This window comes from Pogoniulus pusillus, chromosome 2 (genome assembly GCF_015220805.1).
Source record: "Pogoniulus pusillus isolate bPogPus1 chromosome 2, bPogPus1.pri, whole genome shotgun sequence".
NCBI lineage: Eukaryota > Metazoa > Chordata > Aves > Piciformes > Lybiidae > Pogoniulus > Pogoniulus pusillus.
In genome coordinates, this window is record NC_087265.1 from 33,629,827 (window position 1) to 33,651,184 (window position 21,358).

The following is a 21,358-nucleotide window of genomic DNA, read 5'->3' on the forward strand; positions in this document are numbered from 1 at the left end:
AAGGAAAGAAGAACTAAAAAAAACCAACCAAAACCCACAACAAAAAAACATTCTAGAGGAAAACTAGCTATTTTTGTTTTATAATTAAGCAGCAGCTTCCACTAACACATCTCCATTTGGAGAAAGAGTATCTTTTCAGACTTCCAACAAGTCCACCACATGGTGAGCTTTTATAACCTAGCCGTAGAAAGTATGCAAATGAACAATATTTAATGCACAATATGTTAAAACAGGTTTTGTTATTTTTATGAAATCAGGAGCCTTTTCTCTCCATCTGCAGTCTCCCAAGCTTTGCATGCTATGCTTCCCGCAATGGTTTACATACATTAGGATCCTTTAGAAGGAACTGTGCTTTCATTGACATCTGTAGTGAAATGTAAATGAAAAGATCAATTTGTAGCTAGACGGGTTAGAGAAGTTGCATTTGAGATGTATTGTTTCTGCCCATTTTGACCTCAGTTTCCACAAAGCCTATCTTAGTGTGAGTTTTTGGATCTTGTCAAAGTCAGAAAAATAAAACCAAGGGGAAAAAAAAATTAAAAGAATGAAGCAACCTCTCCAATGGTATGCATGAAACATAGAAAGACATAGTTCTGCTGCTGTCTGCTGCAGCCTCAGAAAACACCTGAGTAACACCCGTTTGGTGCTCTGTATGAACTGCAGTGTCTTCTTACAACAGAAATATTCCTTTACACTTGGGGATGAAAAGAAGCCACACTGATAGTGTTTGACAGGAGGAAATATGGGGTGCAGGCTCAGCAAAACGGAGGGGCACTGGCAACACAGTGTCTTTACCAGCTCAGGTGATCACACAGCACAGAACACATCCAGGTTTCACAAAATCACTACCATGGCTGGAAAAGACATTCAAGTTCATCGAGTCCAACCATCACCCAATGCTACCAGGGCTACTACTACACTGTTCTCTTGAGCACCATATCCAGATGGCTTTTAAATACACCTGGGGATGGTGATTCACCTACTTCCCTGGGCAGCCTGTTCCAGTCTTTTAATAACCTTTTCAGTCCAATTTTTCCTTATGTCTAGTCTAAACCTCCTCTAGTGTAACTTGATGCCATTTCTTCTTGTCCTATGAGTTGTGACTTGCGAGAACCAACCAGCACCCACCTTGTTACAACCTCCTTTCAGGTAGAGTGAAAAGGTCTTCCCTCAGCCACCTTTTCTTCAGACTACATAACTCCAGTTTCCCCAGCTGCTCCTCATTAGACTTAGTCTTAAAATACTTCACCAGCTTCATTTGCTTCTCTGGACCTACTTCAGCACCTCAATGACTTTCTTACACTCCACTGAACACAGTACTCAGAATGGTTCACAGCAGCTCCAAGGATCTGGGGAGATGGCTCGAGATGAGGCTTGCACTGATCAGCCTTGCTGGTGCTGCTATCTGTATTATTATATTAGAGCCAGAGAGAACATAATCACCAAACTAAATCACAGCTTTCTGTTCAAAAAAAGGCCCTTCTTTGCTTTATAACCGTAAGCTTTAAAGCTTGCTTGATATTAGACTGTGCCCAAATTTTATGTTTTGGGTGGTTTATAACTATATTTTCTTATTTAAAAATTGGGAGGTGTGTGTGGTGTGTGTTTCTGCTGATGTTTTGTGAAAAAAATCCATAAGCAGCAAGAGAACTGACCATCAGCTAAGAGAAGAAGCACAACATCTGCCAACAGACAAAAAGTTGTCTCTTGTATAAAATAAACTGAAACTTTAGGGGAAAATTGAGCTTCTGCTAGAGTTAGTGCAACTGAGATCATTTCAACAGGTAGTGAGCATTCAGACCTGTGTGTGGTCAACTGCAGCATGGTCTTACCCTCCTCTCGCACTGTATAATGAACTTCTGCCAAGGTAACGGCCAGTTTGTGGGCTTGGTCTGGCATTTAACCTTCTCTTGACTATCTCAGTGTGATATCTAAAGGCAAAATGTTTCAGAGCTGCACTAGAGTGGGCACACTCTCCCACACTTGGGTCTTCTGGAAAGTGTCTGAGTTAGGAATTCATAAGCACCTCTCCAACTGCAATTCATGGCATACCAAGAGCCAGGCAGCTGGCTCTGATAAGGATTATTAATTACCAAGGGAGATGGTGCTCACGTAGCTCCTAAGGCATTAGATCTCTCTCGCTGGCAAACGCTCGGCGCCGGCTCCACAACACCCATGTGTTAATTGCACGTAGTTGCAGCAGTGTTTTTTCCCCTGACTGTAATGAAATTTAAACATTTGAGAAACACAAAGGGATCACACCAAGGGGAAAACTGCTGCCTTCAGACTCGTTCAGCTATCAGCTTGAGGAACGTAGCGTGTGACAAACATGCACGCTGTATTAAGAGTGCAGCTCGGAACATCTGAGTTAGGTGCCCTTGCCAAAACAAATATTTGTAAATATTTATAACTATGGGGATTCCTGCATATGCTTAATGTCACTGCTCCCACTGTTCATGGAAACTGCACAAATGTTCCACTGTACCTGTAGTTAGTGTTGCTGGTGCTCCTTTAGCATATATTAATATTAATAGATGTAATAAGGGAAATGCAGAGCATTTCCAGGTGTTTTTCAACTGTCAGCTAGTCCTGAGGATGTAGTGGGGTTTGTCACCATATTTCTCAATTGTCTTCAGTTCTTGAGCCCATCTCCCTAGAGTGGGGACTGACACCTTAACAGGAATCACACTGTCAACTTCCATGGTATAAAGAAACCTCTTTCAAAGCAAAGCAGAGCAAAAATGGTTTCCTTTACTTGTTAATCAGAAGTGGAAAAGTAGCGCTCTAAAAACTTTCAACAGCCTCAGACTGGAAGCCAGGTAGTGCCCTTCAGGGAAGGCACTTTGCTTGCTGACAGGAAAGATCCCACTGACCCAAGACAACGAGGACATCTTTCATGAAGACATGTTGCCTTAAGATTTCTGTTGCCATCACTCAATTAGCTAAATGAGTAGCAAGAATGTGGGTCCTGCCTGCATCCTGGTACATTGCAGACACTATTTTTTTTTCAACTTCAGAAGCCAAGAATTGCTCTGTCCAGAGCTCTTCTGCTTCCTCCTTCCAATAAAACTTTTAAAGGTGCTTCTGTCATTTACTTCACATGCTGTGGTAAAACTGATTAAAATCTGCAAAGCAGGAGATGATTGGAAGCTTAGACTCTGGCTCCTAGGTTTTAATAATATATATTTTGAACAGCTTACTGCAATTAGTGGAAAGCAGTGTAAAAGTATCTGCAGCCAGACAGCTCACCCTTACTCATGCCGATTATCACACATGCAAGTCTAGGTGAACAACAATCACCATGCTTATTGCAGATAAATGTTTCCTGAGATCAAACATAGATTAGTGTTGTGCCCAACTCCTAACTTGCATCTACAGCTACGCCTGAGATCATCTACTGAAGGTGCTCCAGCATGGTGGCACATCACCCAGAGCACCTCTGCTGCTCTTCAGATTTGCAGGCAATTTCTACTTCCTTCTGGCACAAGCCAGGCATGAATAAGAAACACAGTTGGAAAGGTAGTTTGATCCTCCACCTACAGGTCAGCATTCCACTCGCATGTACACATGGTTTCTGTCTCAGACCAAGATCCAGCCCATCGAAGCATTGTAGTCTGAGGAAGGACTTCTTCCAGGCAAGCTCAGAGATGGTACAACTACTTCACCTGACATCCCTAAACGAGAAGCTGCCCTTCTGATGGAGGTGATAAAGAAGTACGAATGTGTAAGTAAAATAATAACTTCAAACCCAGCAACTTAATACAAGACAAGATCAGAAAAAAATAAATAAAAATCAAGAAAACCCCACGGAAGATCTTCTCAGCATCCCCTCAAATTGTGTCCTTAAAGAGTGAGTTAAGGCATGACCAAAGTAAACTCTTTCAGATGCTTTATAAATATCTCTTCATCTAGCAGGCAGCAAGGCTGGGGGTTTGGTGCTAACAGTGTTTTTAAGGCAAACCATCTACCACCCACCGTAGCAAAACTACAGTTTTGGTGGGTTAAATTGGGTACTTACAAGGATCTGGGGCTCTGGTTATGTGGAAATAAAGAATTATAGGTGATGATCAAGACAGAACTCATCAAAACATGCATCCATCAACCCCCCGCCCCCCGAAAAGTCATTAGAGTATGGGTGGAAGCAAAGCACAGCTGTTGGCAGATTTGTGGGAGAACTGTTGTACTGGCTCATTTCAGATCAATCTCAAGGCTAGCCATTCCTTTGGCTGAACTCTCTGCTTCATGTTCTCTCCATCCTGTTTACTGAAGTCTCAGGCTGTGGCTCCTGTTTCAGGATTCGCTTTCTTGGCTTTGACACAGCATGTTTCAGATATCTCCTGAAGTACCAGAGGCTAGTCAGAATCAATCAGTTGTACTGAGAGATGGCAGGAGGAAAGTTGTGGGTTTCAGCAAAAGCCAAGATGCAAAAATCTGAAAGCACAGCTCAGAAAAACGAACGTCTATGATTTCTTTTCTTGGACACATCAGCAGCTGAAGGTATACTCAGTGTGCCCCCTCCCAGCTGTCAGGCAGGCAGACAGCAGTCACTCCCATGCCAGGATCTCTTTGCACAGAAAAATGATCCTTTCTAGGTGACAGCTTCCTGGGCAAGAGACTGGTCTTGGTTAGACACACCCTACTGAGAATGTCTGCTGTTCAAGATTATGAGGCTCAAATGTCTTCAGGAAAAGGAACAATGGCTATTTCTTGATCACCAGCTCTAGGTGAAAAGCTCCTGCATTATTAGTTTGGCAGCTTACATATAGATAGACAATTTTGTTTCCTTCCCATGCCATCACTGCTCACCTCTCCTAAAGGGCTGAAAGCTTGCACAGCAGCTCCAGTTCTCTAAGCCCCAAATATCTGCACAAGTGCAGCACTCAGAATGCATTTGTCTATGTGTTTTTCCCCCTGACTGCTTGTTTTTACCCTTTCTCTAGAAACAGAGCATCTGAGAGCCTTTTAATAAAGCACTGAGCTTCATCTGCAGTATCCAGCATGTTCAGTTCCTTCTCCCATTTTCCTCATTAAAGACAAATTCCTTTGGCATTGCCTTTACTATGGTTATCATTGAATGAGAAGAAAAATCCATACACCTTGTACTAGGAGCAAGAAGCATCCATCTGATCATGGATGGTAATAAGGAATCTCTGTAAATGAAATGAACCATATAAATTGTCCTGTAAATGAAGGAGTCTCAGGTGCTTAATGCTATAGGAGATATCATCATGCCTTAAGTGGTCAAACCTCTGTTCTTAGAGGAACAGTCCACTGTGAACTGTTTAGGGGTGCAGGGAGCAGAGTTACTGGAATGCAAACGTTATGCTAAAATCAGTACCAGGAGCAAAGATGTAGGAGAAAGAGATCCTGAAATCAGAGTAGCTGGAGAAGCCAACACTGAGTTTTGGTAACTTCAAAGAAGGAAATATATCTGAAGAAAATTAAGAGCACAGCTGCATCTATCCACCTGTGTGAAGGAAGAGTGACCAAACCAGAAAGCCAGCAGGAATGATGACAGCACCAGAGCATTCCTGATGGGTTTCTCAAACAATCATGGAAAATAAGAGGGGAAAAAAGCAGCAAGGACGGAGTACAACTGCTAGCAGCATGGCTGCTGACACTTCAGCTCCGTTTGACAGAGAGTGGACACAGGCTGAAGCAGACTGTGAAGTGCTGCTTGTCGTGTGACATGAGGCTGTGACAGCCCCTGAACCCATGGTGCCTGGAGAAAGGCTGCTTGCCAAAAATGAATGTACACCATCATCTGGTGCTCACATGGGTGCAGCCAAAGCTCTGTACTCAAAGGTAACATGCCACCAATGTAAGTGCCAAGCATTTATCACTTTTACACACCACTCTCAGTGAAACAGGAAATATAAACACAGAGATCAGTCTACCAACGTTAGTCATAGTGTGTGCACCTGAGCAGAGTTATCCACAACATGATTTATGTTTTAAATGCAACTTCATTCTCCCCTACAGCAGCTCAATGTTCTTAAGAGACCACGTGAAGCAACAAGAATTACAAGCTTACCAATATTACTTATCAGCAATGGTGTATATTAACAGGTCGGTATTTCTGGCACAACAGCAGGACCCACTTGGGTATTTCTTCACTCCTGCTCCAATTCTCTAAATATTCCCTTCAACTACTTCCAATCTATTTTATATAGTTTAAAATGAAGACAAAATTGGAGTTGAGTACTCAGATGTGTGAATTGCACAATATTCTTTCTTCTGCTTTTTAAATTCCAAGGCTTCTAGCTTTAAAATAACACAACAGCACTGTGTCACTCATACTTTTTGCTGGAAGGAAAATTCATGCTATAGAAATGAAATCTGACCACTTCAAAAGCTGTTTGGGTTCCACGGAAAAAGTGAGCACGTGCTATCAAAAAAAAGGAAAAGAGTTTATATCTGTTTGCCATTTCTGTATTTACATCAGACATTCAAGTCTTCAGAATACCCAAGCATCAGCCAAATTTAGGCCCAGCTTCAGAAAATGAATTAACAAGAAAATACACTGGGTGAATGTCTCTTCTTTGGCTTTGCCAAAGGAACATGGAGCAGCCAAGCTCAGGGGGCAACAAGTTTTTCATCTCCCCCTGCTGAAAGATCGGAAGTCTTCCATATTCTTCTGGAAAGCTGTGAAGGCCAAAGCAAAGAGCAACGCTGGAAGGAGGAACTGGCAGGCTGTGACCAGCAGATTGCTTGGACTCTGGTATAAGCATTCACAGGGTGAAAGCCATCATGCCCACTGCCTGCAGTGAGATATGTGATCACTTCTGATTGAGTTTTTTGCACTTCAAAGCTGAAAAACTCTGGAGTTTGCATTCTGTTCCTTCCATTCAACAAACTGCAGAAGCAGCCCAAAGGAAATGTGTTTTTTTACAGCTTTAAAAGGTGCAGAAAATCCTCCTAGTTAAGTACACCTAGCTTCAGTCCAGAAATCAGCAATTCTAAGTAGGAAGAAGCCCAAATTAACCCGGGCTGCTCTGTAACAACATCTTACAGGTGTCCAAGTTGCTAAACGAATTTGTTGACAATACAGACTCCATGCAGACTTGTCTTCATTGTTCTCAGAAAAGATCTTGAATTTGAAGCATGAGGAAAGTTAACCCCCCACCCTTCACAGGAAGCAAAAGCTCTCATCTTGAAAACCTCTTCCTCAGGGTTACTTCCATCAGAAGTTAAGCTTTGGAAGATCCAGGTCTAAGTCTTTGAGTCAGCTCTGTGTACCAGAAAAGTGAGGCAAGGTCACTGAAAAAGAATAGGAAGCTGTCTAGAAATAGCAAGAGAGCACAATACAACACATCCAAGTAGCAATGAGGCACAAAATGTTCAGTCTGGTTCTTCACCATTGACTGTACCCAGCTGCAGTTTGCTAAGATGAATAATCCTATCACGTCAGGATACAGACAGAGGCAGACACCTGGTATCTCCAGGCTTTTCAAGCTTCTCTTGAAACGATGCAGGCTGTGAGGAACAGGCACACTGTGGAAGAGAGGCACAGAACTGAGCACCCTTTGTGCTGGCTGCTGCAGGCAGACAGGATAGAGCAGACATGGTCAGCAATGGGAGTCAGAGAACAGAGAAGGTAAAATGGAAGTTTTCCCTTCTGGAGTCCGACATCAAGAGGAGGACACGGAAAAGGGGAGTCTCTGCAGTAATCAAGGTGCAACCTTCAAGTGTCACCAGCCTGCCACCAGCCTAGGGGCATGGGGAAGGTGCACCCCCAGCAGAGCTGAAGGGAAGAAGCAGATGACACAGAGTCCAAAAGCAGATTTGAAACAAACATTTTTTTTTCCTGTTAAGTAGAAACTGACAAGGAAGTGCCACCAAAAAGAGGCTCTCAGCATTGTCAGGGTCACACCGAAAGCAGCCACACTGAAAGATAATGTGATTTGTGCCTGATGAGCTATCCTGCAAGCAAACCAAACATGCCAAAGGCAGGTGGCTCCAAATGAAAGCAAAGAGCAGTTTCTCACTTTAGGATCAATATGACAACTATTAAGGCACAGATCATGGGGAAAAAAATTACATTTTCTTTATAGTGTTGCAAAATCTGTCTGGAAGTTTCCCTGAAAGTTTTACTCTCCAAAACAAAAACAAGAAATGGCCAGAGAGCTTTACCCCATATCTCTGAACAAGGGACTAACGTCCTGGATGTTTTACCACCTCTCCATTAGAGCTTAGAAGCTACACTGGTGAAAAAAAATGTCATCTGAAACCAGTAAAAACTAACAACTATATCAAATCAGGTTTTATCTGAACATTCCTATACATATAAAGCCAGTGTCTGAAAAACTTTCCACAGATTTTTTCTCATTGGCATGAAGCCATTAAGCAGCACAGCATACTGTTTAACGTAGGAAATTGCTGTGTTAGCAGAAAGAAGACAACTTCAGAATAACTCCTCAGTAAGCATTGTCACAAAGCTCCATTCACTGCTGCTGCTTATCCACAAGCCCTTGACTTCTCTGCCCATTCTGGATATGCTGGACTACCTCTGCTACTGATGCACACAAATACTCTTTCAACCAAGAACAGAGTGAACATCTTTGTATGGCTTCTGCTTAGGATCTTGGGTCCACAAGGAGCTACTTGCCTGTGTTGCTACCCTAATGGTATCAGAACTGTTCTGGTGCCTGCTGTCATGTGTTAATACTGACGTGCGTCAGCATCCTGAATAACTTTCCAGCTTCAGCTATAAAACAGCCAGGACTGAGAAGAACCCTGCTCTGAGCTCGGGCAGCACAGGGATGGAAGAGATGAACCAAATTACCCACCACGTCCTTTGCTTCTCTGTTGAGCTCACACCTCCCGAGGTGCCTCTCACTCTGCCAAAGTGTAGCTCCTATCCCTCTTCAATCATCTTGCTCCAGCCCTTAACCAGAAGGCAAATGGAAAAGCTTTTGGTAACTTCCAGCTGATCTTGGCTGGGAACGAGTGACTCACAAAGGAAAAAATTCACTGCCGATTCCTTCGCAATCAAAGGTCAAGAAAAGCTCACACTGGGACCTGAGGAGAGGCTTTCCATCTTCTCACTGGCAACAGGCTGGGCATCAGGCTCCTTATTCCATCCTTGTTTTATTTAGGAAGACAGATATGAAGGCTATAAATATTGTTACACATCTGGCTGGGTATGCCCGAGTGGAAAATCCATCTCCCTGAAGGTAAGCGTCTATGGGAGAGCAAAGCCATTGCCTCTGCCTTCAGCCGGCACTCAGCAGCCCCCAGTGCTCCCCAGCTCTGGCTTCCTTTCCTGCAGTGCTTCTGGATGTCAGGCCCCAGCAATCTGCAAAGCCATGCAGTAGCTGTGAAAGACAGCTTTCCCTAATTCCGTATGGTGTGAAGGCTTCAGAAGCCTTGGCTCATTTTCCCTAAACATGTCAGGGTTTGCTCATTACTCCTCACATGCAATGATCCCACCCTCCTCTGTGTGCTGAGCTCCAATTTCATCCATTATATTTCCCTTCCACAAACATTATTTCACTCCCAGCCTGGCTCTCCAAATCACACAATCTTCTGGAATTTGCCACGTTTACGTGGAGGCTGTTTCTTCCAAAATATGATGTCTATAAAAGCAAGGACTGCTCGGGGGGACAAGGGAAAAGACTGCACATGATTCAGAAGGGCTACAACCATCTCATCATCTTCTGCTCTTGCACTAGGTCGGACAAGTAAAGTGGGCTGCTATAACAAAATCAAGTACTAGAAAATGTCAAAAATTCAGATTTCAATAGGAAAAAGTTATCTGCTTGAATAGAAAAACAAGACAGACATTCCAGCATTTTCCAAGCCAAATATTGACTTAAAAAGACTTTAAGATGTTTCTTATACTTAGTGCTTCATTTAAGGACTGCAAAGGAGAGATGTTCCCCCTTCCCTAAGTTCACATTGAGTAAGAACAGTTTCTCTCTTCACACTGACACCAGAGTGATAAATGAAACAAACACAAAATGTGATCCCTCTTGTACTAGCTATGGGTTTAACATTTAAAATTAATTAGCTCTTTAAAACCTCCATAGGGCTGCTTGCTGTAACATAACAATGCTGGCTGTACGTATGGCTGTCCAAAATACAGAAGAGATGATTAAGAAATCACAGAATCATAGAATCAACCAGGTTGGAAGAGACCTCCAAGATCAGCCAGTCCAACCTAGCACCCAGCTCTACCCAGTCATCTGGACCATGGCACTAAATGTCCCATCCAGTCTTCTCTTGAACACCTCCAGGGACGGTGACTCCACCACCTCCCTGGGCAGCCCATTCCAATGGCAAATCACTCTCTCTGGGAAGAACTTCCTCCTAACATCCAGCCTGTACTTTTTTTTATTTTTACTTTTAACAGCAGATGCCCAGGCACTGTTGACAAAACTGTTCAATATCTAGGAGAGGAAGAGTGCAACTGTACTTAAACCTGAATGTCTTGAGAGAAGAGGGATCCAACACAACGATTGCTCTGCATAACTGTACTCAGGCACTAGACTGCTACATCCACACTATGCTTATAATCTAGGGAGTTGTTATCAGTAGGACTTAGAAGAATGAGAGAAGATAAATAACAGAAATTACTGCCCCAGTACACAAACAGACAAACAAATCAATGCTTTCATTTGTTGAGTAAAACAGTAGACACTAGGCTGTAATGAAAAAAAGCCAAATAAATTGAATGAAGATGGTGCTATATATGAAAAATTTAGTGAGATGCAGAAATTATTCCCCCTTTGCAGAAATAGTTTACAAAACAATCACAGGACGTAATATCATGATTAAAAAAGGTCCCCCATCACCTCCAAGGAAAACACTGCCAGGGAGAAAGTCAGAGACCTGTCATTTTGTTTCACACTGGAGTAAGTTTAGAGCTTTGCTGCTTGCATTTTTTCATTTTTGGTTTGTTTCATTGGATTTTGAGGTTATTCTGTTGCTGTAACTTCTAACAAAACTGCAGGAGCCTCAAACTTGTGGAAAGGAAGTTTTCAAGACATAATAACCTTGCAATAGCTTTCTGAACCAAGAAAAAACTCTCCAATATCAAGGAGTACGTTGAAGATGTCCCAGAACCAAAACTCATGCAGCAGCAAGGTGTGACTCAAGTCACCAGTCACAGAAGCACAGAATTGTCAGGGTTGGAAGTGACCTCAAAGATCATCAAGTTTCAATACCCCTGCCATGGGCAGGGACAGTCATTACAATGAGTCTTAAAATACAGAAATCTGGGCAGGTTCAGGTTTCAAAACCTTTTCTCACCCAAACTAAGACTCCATCTCCACCTGAAGAACAAACTTGGAAATGCATGTTTACCAAAGCCACGGACACATGGCATCTTCATTACAACACCATAAACTTAGGCTATAAAACACTCTCAGATGAAGAAATCTCACAACTATATCAACTCAGCCTAAACCACTTTCACATACTGAACACATCACTTTGGAGACAAGAGAATAATCACATTCTTAATGTTGTCAGTAATGCCATAAACCAATCTTCGAATGAAGCTAACTTATTCTGAGCTCCCAAACAGGATTTTGAGAATTTGGTGTTTTCTTCATGTATTTAGTCTAAAGTTTCAGTGTCTGAATAAACAGAAAAGGTGACAGACCACATCCCCACTCCTGCTCCTGCACATGCCATGAGCAGCTATTTTTTAAAAACACCCAAATTTCTCCAAAAAGAGCTCTGAATCCTCATTTAGGATTGTTTCTAGAACAAATTTCACAGTTCAAACCCCAGTGCTTCACTTACACAGGATGTTTTTTATTTGCTTTAAACATTCCCCCTGCTTTTTTCATGAACCACCACGAAGAGGCTGGAGTGCTCAAAGTTCAGAGTCCAAACTGGAGGTTACAATTTTTAGTTCTCTGGACAACGTAATACCTTCCCTGCACCCACAGGAGTTAACACAGCTGTCAGTTTCAGAAAGCTGCTTTAATCCAAGAGTCACCTAAATATGGGCTGACTTATGAGTGCAGAAGGTATGTTTTCCCAAAGAAAGTGCATTATAATTACTCACTGGTATAGGTTTGGGGTTTATTACATTTGTGAGGCATCATGGGGTTTATTTCAATAATGTGTTGGTTTACTTCTAAAGCAATTCTGGGCACGATGACACACTTGCTACTATGGGAGATCGCCTCCTGGTCATCCTTTTTCATACAGGATTATATCATTCTTATTTTTAGTTTTTCATCTAGCCAAGCTTTACACATCAGAGGAAGAACTTCATTACCTAATGGTCCAGATATACTGTGCTAAATGGCTAAATTAAATCTCAACTTCCTTCTAACGTAGACTTCAGAATTAGTCATAGCTTGAACATAAATGAGAGCAAATACGTTTGTACCATCAGTGCTTAGAGCTTGTCCAATAAATCTGAATGACCCTTTCTTTCTTTTATTGGGCAAATCTCTAAAGGCACATACAATTGCAGGGAAATAAGGGAAATATTTGTCACAAATAATTTCCATCCTTTCTTCCTGACTGTATGATGTGAACTGCAGATGCTGTAACTGCTCCTGTGCTATTCACGCACAAATGTGCACATATAGACATATGGGCACACATGCACAACTACATACATACACACATATATACACTTACTATGTATATATACACACTACGTATATATAAATGTATTTAGATGCATGCACCATCTCATACTTTTGTCCTGAAGAGAACACTAAGGATACAGGCATTTGCTGTTAATCAGCCTTCAGACAGCAACTGTTCTTACAAATCCAGACTCATGTCTGCGTTTGAAAAGTCTGTAAATAACACATCATTAACTTTTAATCCTATCTTCCCCCCTCTGACATGTATTTTGTATTAAAATGAAAGTTATATAAGGTTGAATTGAGGTTGTTTTTTAATATTACATTAACGCTATTTACCATGTGCAGCGCTAATCCTCCTCTGAAAAGAGAGCATATTAGCAATTCTGAAAGCTTCTGTTACCATAGCAATCGTCTATCACTGTGAAATATTTATATAATGTCTATCGTTTTCACTATGCAACAGCCATCTTCTCAACTGCACTTCCTACTTATCCTGTGCCTTACACTTCCTCTCTGTCCCATGCGATGAAGCACGGCGAAGCACCTGGGCGGTGCCTACCTTGCACTGTGCACCTCTGAAAAGCCTCACGGCGTGCAGACCTACCTGCACCTAATACCTTTGCATTTCCCACACGGACATCAAGCTTCAAACATCTAGTTTGAACCCTGTGCTGATGGGGCATGTCCGGTGAGCAGATCATATGCCATTCTACTCCCAAATATATGATATTGTTAACCTTCTTAAACTCTACTGTCACTTTCTAAATCCAGGAAAGGCAAGACAGTTGCTTCTGACTACATGCAGAGAGATGGATGAAGTTTAATGAGGCTGACAGGAATGAGAGTTCCTTTGCAGGAAAGGACCTGGGGGTACTGGTGTATGAAACACTGGACATGAGATGATAATGGGTGCTCACAGCCCAGAAGCCAACTGTATTCTAGGCTGAAACAAAAGCAGCATGGCTAGCAGGCTGAAGAAGGAGATTCTCCCCCTCTTCTCTGGTGAGACACCACCTGGAAATATGCTGTCATTTGTTGAGTCCAGTTCTGGAGTCCTCAGTACAGGAGAGACAAGACCTGTTGGAGTGCATCCAGAGGAGTGCCACAAAAATTATGAGAGAACAAGGCTGAAAGATTTGGAGTTGTTCAGGTTGGAGAAGGCTCTAAAGAGACTTTGAGCACTTCAAAGGTAGCAAGAAAGATGAAGGCAGTGTTTTTAGCAGGGCCTGCTGCAAACAAACTATAAGTAATGGCCTTCACCTAAAAGACAGCAGATTTTGACTAGATATAAGTAAGACACTTTTTACAGAAAATGCAGTGAAACACTGGCACAGGTTGCCCAGAGAGACAGTAGATGTCTCACCACTAGAAATGCTAAAGGTCAAGTCGGACAGGGCTCTGAGCAACTGATCTAGTTGATGTCCCTGCTTACTGCAAGAGGTTTGGATTAGGTTACCTTCAAAAGCCCCTTCCAGTCCAAAACATTCTAGAATTCTGTGACACCAGACTATCTTGCTGCTTCTCCTCTACCTCATTCCCCTTTTAAATCTTGGTGCTCCCACTCCTTTACAAAACATAATTCTCTAAACAGGGGTTACTAAGTCAGCACAGTATCGCCACTCATGAAATAAAAGAGCCTGTGCATGCCCCTGGTAAGGGTGAGAGGATGCTTTCACACCTTACCCAGCACAGGCCTGCCCATTGCTTACTTTGATGTGCTCATGCAGTTGGGCCTCGTGCTGCCGGGAGAGCTGCTCATGCTGCCGCTGGAACTCAGCGATGAGGATCTGTCTCTGGATCTGCTGTTTCTGCTTCAGTGCCAGGAGCTCTTGCTGGAGCTGCTGTTCCCGCAGCGTCGGCTCCGTCACGGGCATGGAAAACTGGTGGTCCAAACGCAGATCCATCGGGACTGAAGTTGGTGCAACTTGCAAGGGCAGTGCTGTGGTCACATCAACTGCAACATGAAAATACAAGAGGAGAGATGAACGTACTCCACATTCACAAAGAAATCAGATTCATGTACAGTGTCCAGGAAGGACCCCCAGGAACAATGGATTGAACCAATAACAGCACCAGTAAACTTGCATCTCTTTATTAATGGTAAAAAAGCATTACAGAAGTTCAAGTTTTCCTCCAGCCACCACTTCCTACTAATGTACACATATTCTAAAACCAAAGGGCTTCCTCAAATTGATCTGAGCCTTCTTGATAACATTCTACATCTGTGTATTCAAAGTAGACTCTTCTACTCCACTGTTCTAATATCACCTGAAATAAGAAGGATAAAGATTAATCTAAGGCTTCAAAGAAAGGATCAGTCTTGACTTATGACAGATCAGCTGACAGACTCTTAGAGTCAGAGCACGAGAGTCCAACTTGAAGACACTTACACAGAAACCCACCATGTGCTATATCCTTTATAACCAGTTTTGGAAAAAAAGGCTGAGACAAAAGCAAACAGGTAATGAAGCAACTAGAACTAATTGTTAAGGGTTTCAGTGGCAGATGACACTTGCTGCAACCACCAGAAAAGTGTGAATGTGTCTTGCAGGCAATGTGGGCAGCAGTGATTGAAAGCCCGTGCCCAAATTTTTAAGTCTCCTATAATGCTCTCATCAGTAAGATTAGGAAATATGGGTGAAACAAGGGACAGTGAGATGGACTGAGAACTGGCTTACAATCATAGAATCAACCAGGTTGGAAGAGACCTCGAAGATCATCCAGTCCAACCTATCACCCAGCCCTATCCAGGCTTAATGACAGAGCTCAGAGGGTTGTGACCAGCAGCACAGACTCTGGTTGCAGACTTGCAGTGTTCCCTGTGTGTCAGCCCTGAGTCCAGTGTCATTCACCATATTCATCTACGACCTGAAAGACGGGACAAAGTGGTTGGTGTTTTTATTTTATCCCCCTTTTTTTTTTAATGATTAAGATGTGTTTGTGTAAGGTTGGGAGGGAGCATCAGCAGCATCACTGAAGTTGGATCATCTGCTAAGACACCTACTCCACCCCAAAGAGTTATCCAGGGTTTGCTCAGGTGTCATCTCCACGTGTGTCATCTCCACGTGTGCCTGGAAAAGGCTGCGAGATCTCACAGGGGTAGAGATACTGCCTTACTACAAAACCACCAACACAAGCCACCATGAGGACAGTTATAGCAGGACAGACAACCAGCCAAAGCAAAAGTGAAGGCAGTTTTACTGTGGGAAAGTCAGTGTCTTCCTGCCTACAACCAAACTAGATGGTGAATTAAAATCCAGTTCAAAAGGAAAAAGGCATGGAAAATGTTTAGGAGCTGTGAAAGGCCTAAAGGAAAGGTTTTACTAAGATAAACCACCATCTTTCATCACCTGTATGACACTCATGAAAACAGTACTTGAAAAGGAGCTTTCATTTTCCATCCCAGGGTGCTGAGAGAGCTGGCAGCTGAGCTGGCCAAGCCGCTCTCCATCATTTTCCAGCAGTCCTGGCTCACCGGTGAGGTCCCAGGAGACTGGAAAATGGCCAACGTGGTCCCCATCCACAAGAAGGGTCGGATGGAGGAACCTGGGAACTATAGACCCGTCAGCCTGACCTCAGTGCCAGGGAAACTGATGGAACAGGTTAGTTTGGGGGTGATAAGAGCGCACCTAAGGGATGGCAAAGGGCTCAGGCCCAGTCAGCATGGGTTTAGGAAGGGCAGATCTTGCCTCTCCAAACTGATCTCCTTCTATGATCAGGTGACCCGCTTGGTGGATGTGGGGAGGCCTGTGGATGTGGTCTATCTGGACTTCAGCAAGGCCTTTGACACTGTCCCCCACAGCAAACTGCTGGCTAAGCTGTCAGCCCGTGGCTTGGATGGCAACACTCTGTGCTGGGTTAGGAACTGGCTGGAGGGCTGGACCCAGAGAGTGGTGGTGAATGGTGCCACATCCAGCTGGTGGCTGTCACTAGTGGTGTCCCTCAGGGATCTGTGCTGGGCCCCATCCTCTTTAACATCTTCATAGATGATCTGGATGAGGGCATGGAGTCAGTCATCAGCAAGTTTGCAGATGACACCAAGCTGGGGGCAGATGTGACCGGGTTGGAAGGCAGAAGGGCTCTGCAGCAGGACCTTGACCACCTGGGCAGAGTCCAATGGGATGGGGTTCAATAGCTCCAAGTGCAGGGTGCTGCACTTTGGCCACAACAACCCCATGCAGAGATACAGGCTGGGGTCGGAGTGGCTGGAGAGCAGCCAGCCAGAGAGCGATCTGGGGGTGCTGATTGATACCCACCTGAACATGAGCCAGCAGTGTGCCCAGGTGGCCAAGAGAGCCAGTGGCATCCTGGCCTGCATCAGGAATGGTGTGGTCAGCAGGAGCAGGGAGGTCATTCTGCCCCTGTACTCTGCACTGGTTAGACCACACCTTGAGTACTGTGTTCAGTTCTGGGCCTCCCCCCCAGTCTAGGAAGGACATTGAGATGCTTGAGCGTGTCCAGAGAAGGGCGACGAGGCTGGTGAGAGGCCTTGAGCACAGGCCCTACGAGGAGAGGCTGAGGGAGCTGGGATTGTTTAGCCTGGAGAAGAGAAGGCTCAGGGGAGACCTTATTGTTGTCTACAGCTACCTGAGGGGTGGTTGTGGCCAGGGGGAGGTTGCTCTCTTCTCTCAGGTGGCCAGCACCAGAACAAGAGGACACAGCCTCAGGCTGCGCCAGGGGAAATTTAGGCTCGAGGTGAGGAGAAAGTTCTTCACTGAGAGAGTCATTGGACACTGGAATGGGCTGCCCGGGGAGGTGGTGGAGTCGCCATCCCTGGGGCTGTTCAAGGCAAGATTGGACATGGCACTTGGTGCCATGGTCTAGCCTTGAGCTCTGTGGTAAAGGGTTGGACCTGATGATCTGTGAGGTCTCTTCCAACCCTGATTTTATACGGAATTAAACTCGCATTTCACTTCAAGCCTGATAGTTAAACATTTGGTCTGATTTCAGCTACCTCAAGGATGCGATGGGAGCACAGAACAAGCTGACTCTACCCTTTCAAGCAGCCTATCCTCAAAGATCACCTGAAATCAACTGCAAATCATTAGAAACAAATGAGGACTCTCTGCTGAACGTGGAACACTGTTACTCCTCTGTGCCCTCTCCCCAGAACAGCCAGAGGGACACCCAGCAAATGTCCACATATAACCTCTCTCTACCTGGGCATTAGTATCATGAATCTCAGAGAAAGAGTTCTAATACTGTTGATTTTTGCCAGTAACTGAGAAACACGTTAGGAAGCTGATACTGGTAAAACTTTGGGCTACATGAAGCACAGTAAAACAACAGAAATTAAAACATAGTGGAGTAATTCAGAAAGTCTGGGGTGCTTTATAAGGTGGTCCCAAATAAACCAAAATGAACTGCCCTGCTGCCAAGCACCAGACCACAACGCAGGCACAGGGACCACTGGAAAGACAACTCCATTGTTGGCAGCAGCTCCTTAAAAAGGGAGATGCTGAGCAAAGTGGTGATGCTTTAAAAAGTACAGCCAGGGCAGTGCTGCTGGAGCCGAAGACAGAAATCAAGCAAAAAAATCTTGTGCCAAGATATCAGTGAAGAAATTTTGCTCAGTCTACATGAGACCAGTTTCAGGAAGAATAGCACTTCTTCAAAAGCAGGAAAATAGAGTTTAGTAGAGAAATACAGCTTAGTGTAGGAAATGGAAAGCACAGCAAAACAAAAAAAAAAGGCAACACAAACCAAAACACACAAAACCTCCATACACCACCAAAACCAAACCACTACCCCTTCAGTCTGAAAATAAAGATGTAAATTAAAAAGAAGAGGGGAGGGCATTACAGAGACAGAATCATCTGAGTTTCTTAACACTTCTAGGGAAGAGGGGCTGTAGTCTTGTGTACTTGCAGCTGGTTGTGCCTCTGGAACCCCCAGGTGGCCATACTCTCCTCCAAGGCTTGCGGCAGCTTTGCTCCCCACTCACCTGCTGGGCCCCAGGCCCCATCAGGTAGCCCGTGCCCCACCACTCTGTCCCACCTGCCCAATGGCCTGTGGGCACCTACAGGGTGCAGAGGGCACCTCCTGCTCCCCAGAGCCAGCTCTGTCACCTAGGATCCCTCTGAAGTGGGCAGAGGGGCTGGAGGAGTGCAGTCCACATGCAAAAGCAGCATGGTTCCCCCTCCCTACGCTCAGCTTGTGCTGGGGAGTAGGAGGAGGCAGCTTTCTTATTTGGATGGAAACATTTTCTGCAAAAGGTCACATTACTGGAAGTGTTGCTATTTTTCAACCCACAAGCTCTTCCCTCCACTTCCCTATTGTTTTCCTTCCTGTGGCCTTTTCCTCACTCTCCTCTCTCCCCCACAAGACCAGAGCTGAGATTCCTTACCATGGCTCACCAAGCCACAGCCAACGATTTTGGGCAGAACACCACGCTCTCATCTGCAGATAACCATTCAAACCCACCCAGGCACCACATTCCCAAGCCCTCCTCAGGAACGGCCGATACTTTCCTGCATGGTGACTACCGTGGTCAGCCCCTTCCCATTCCTGCCCACAGAGCATCTCTATGGTAACTGCTGCAGCCGCTCGCGCAGAAAAAACCCTCTGCATCCGCTTTCCCCGCACACGAGTGGGAGCTGACAGCTCCAAACCAGCTTTGCGGAGGCTACTTCATTTCATGGACTGTCGCTTCAGAAACTTCTTATCTTAGATGCAATGCTTTCAATTAGATCCAACTTTGCCAGGATTTCAGAGCAATGGGGGATGGTTTTGGATCCCTCCAGCACTGTTCAAGCTACAGCAAAACCACCTCTCTGCAGTACCTGCAGCAGCAGTATGGTGCATGTGGCTAAAAGTGCCATCAGAAACCATCGGCTGGCCCAAGGGCTGTGGGAGATGGGATGTGTCTTAGAAAAGAGTAAAGTTTACTATGTTGGATGTATATGGAAGATAAGAAGAGAGAACAAAAGAGTCCAAATGCAAATTAATGTGTGTTCTTACAAAACAGATCACGACTACCCCAAAAGGCAATCATAGAATTGTTTTGGTTGGAAAAGACCTCCAAGATCATTGAGTCCAACCATCAACCTCACACCATCATAGCCATTAAACCATGTGCCATGTCTACACACTTCTCAAACATCTCTGGGGATGGTGACATCACCTCCTTGGGCAACCTCGTCCAATGACTGACCACTCTTGCAGGAAAGAAATTCTTCCTAATATCCAATCCAAAATTTCCCTGGCAGAATTTTAGGCCATTTCTTATCATTCTATCACCTGATACTAGAGAAAAGAGACCAACCCACACTTTACTACATCCTTTCTGATAGTTGGTACAGAGTGAGAAGGTCACTTCTCAGCCTCCTCTTCTCCAGAGTAAAGAATCCCATTCCCCTCAGATGCTCCTCATAAGACTTGTTCCCCAAACCATTCACTGGCTCTGCTGCCCTTCTCTGGACTCACTTCAGTAACTCAATGTCCACTTCGTAGGGAGGGGCCCAAAACTGAACACAGTGTCTGAGGTGCAGCTTCACCAGGCCCCAGGACAGGAGCACAATCGTTTCCTTTCTCCTGCTGGTCACACTATTCCTGATGTGGTCCAGCGTGCTGCTGGCTTCCTCAGCCACCTGAGCACACTGCTGCCTCATGTTCAGATGACTGTCAACAACTAGCACCCCCAGGTCTCCTCCCACCAGGCAACTTTCCAGGCACCCTGCATCCCGGCCTATAGCATTGCATAGGGTTGGTATGACTCAAGCACAGGTCCTGCAACACGGCTTTTTAAACTTCATATAGTTGACCTCAGCCCATTGATCCAGCCTGTCCAGATCTCTTTGTTGATCAACATTCCCATTCAGTCTAGTGTCATCTGCAGACTTACTGAGGGTGCTCTCAATTCCCTCATTCAGCTCATTAAGACATTAAAGAGAACTGGCCCAAATACTGAGACCTGGAGAACACCACTAGTGATTGGCTGCCAACTGGATTTAACTCCATTCACCACCCTTCTTTGAGCCTGACCGTCCAGCCAGTTCTTAACTCAGTGAATCATCCACCCATTCAAGCCAAAAGCAGCCAACTTCTCCAGGAGGATATAATGTGGGAAACAGTGTCTAAGGCTTTACTAAAGTCCAGATAAACAACATCCACAGCCTTTCCTTCATCCAGAATAAGGCACCGAGATAGGTCCACTAAGCAGGACCTGCCCTTGGACATGACACATTGTGACTATCAAAAGACCATTTTAGCCACTTGCATATGGATATTATACCCTAAGTATTGCTAATGTAACTACTGTATGTTACAGAAGACACACAGTGACAATTCCTGGAATAACAGCAAGTTTTTTGGGTGGCAAATCTAGGCTAAACTCATGGGCTGCCACACCATTTCTTTGAGGGCAGCAGATTACCAGCATGAATTAGATCCACCTTTAAAAGCAGTTGAAACAGCATTGTATGACTCGACTCTTGGTCTTACTCCATCAAACCAGACCTACACTCATCACTCCAGCATAAGGATGAAGACAAACTCGATCGTTAGCAATGAACAGGATCCACGTGGAAGTAATGTCCATCCAGGCAGGTGCTACACACAGACATGAGCACAGCATTGCTGGAGCCACAGTGCTACTCCCCCACTGCCAGATTTATAGACAACTGCCCCAGAGCTGCAAAACTCCCCGAAGATAATCTCGATTAAGATTTAATGCAACTTTGTAGCTCCCCAAAGCTCCTGCAGAGCTTGAAACAGTTAATCCTACAGGATCAAACCAAGTGAGTCAGGAAGCCAAACAGCGCAGCGGGTTCAGTGAATCACAAGCCTTTAAAATGCAT

General features: G+C 44.5%; 1 protein-coding gene across 14 annotated transcripts in view; it reads right to left on the reverse strand.

The window, feature by feature from the left end:
• Window positions 1–21,358, reverse strand: part of HDAC4 (histone deacetylase 4) — a 277,057-nt gene that overhangs the window by 107,084 nt on the left and 148,615 nt on the right. For all 14 annotated transcript variants that reach the window (XM_064159879.1, XM_064159896.1, XM_064159913.1 and 11 more), the window contains one exon: window positions 14,270–14,514. In XM_064159879.1, the coding sequence (XP_064015949.1) occupies window positions 14,270–14,514 (245 nt within the window). The remainder of the gene's footprint in view (window positions 1–14,269; window positions 14,515–21,358) is intronic.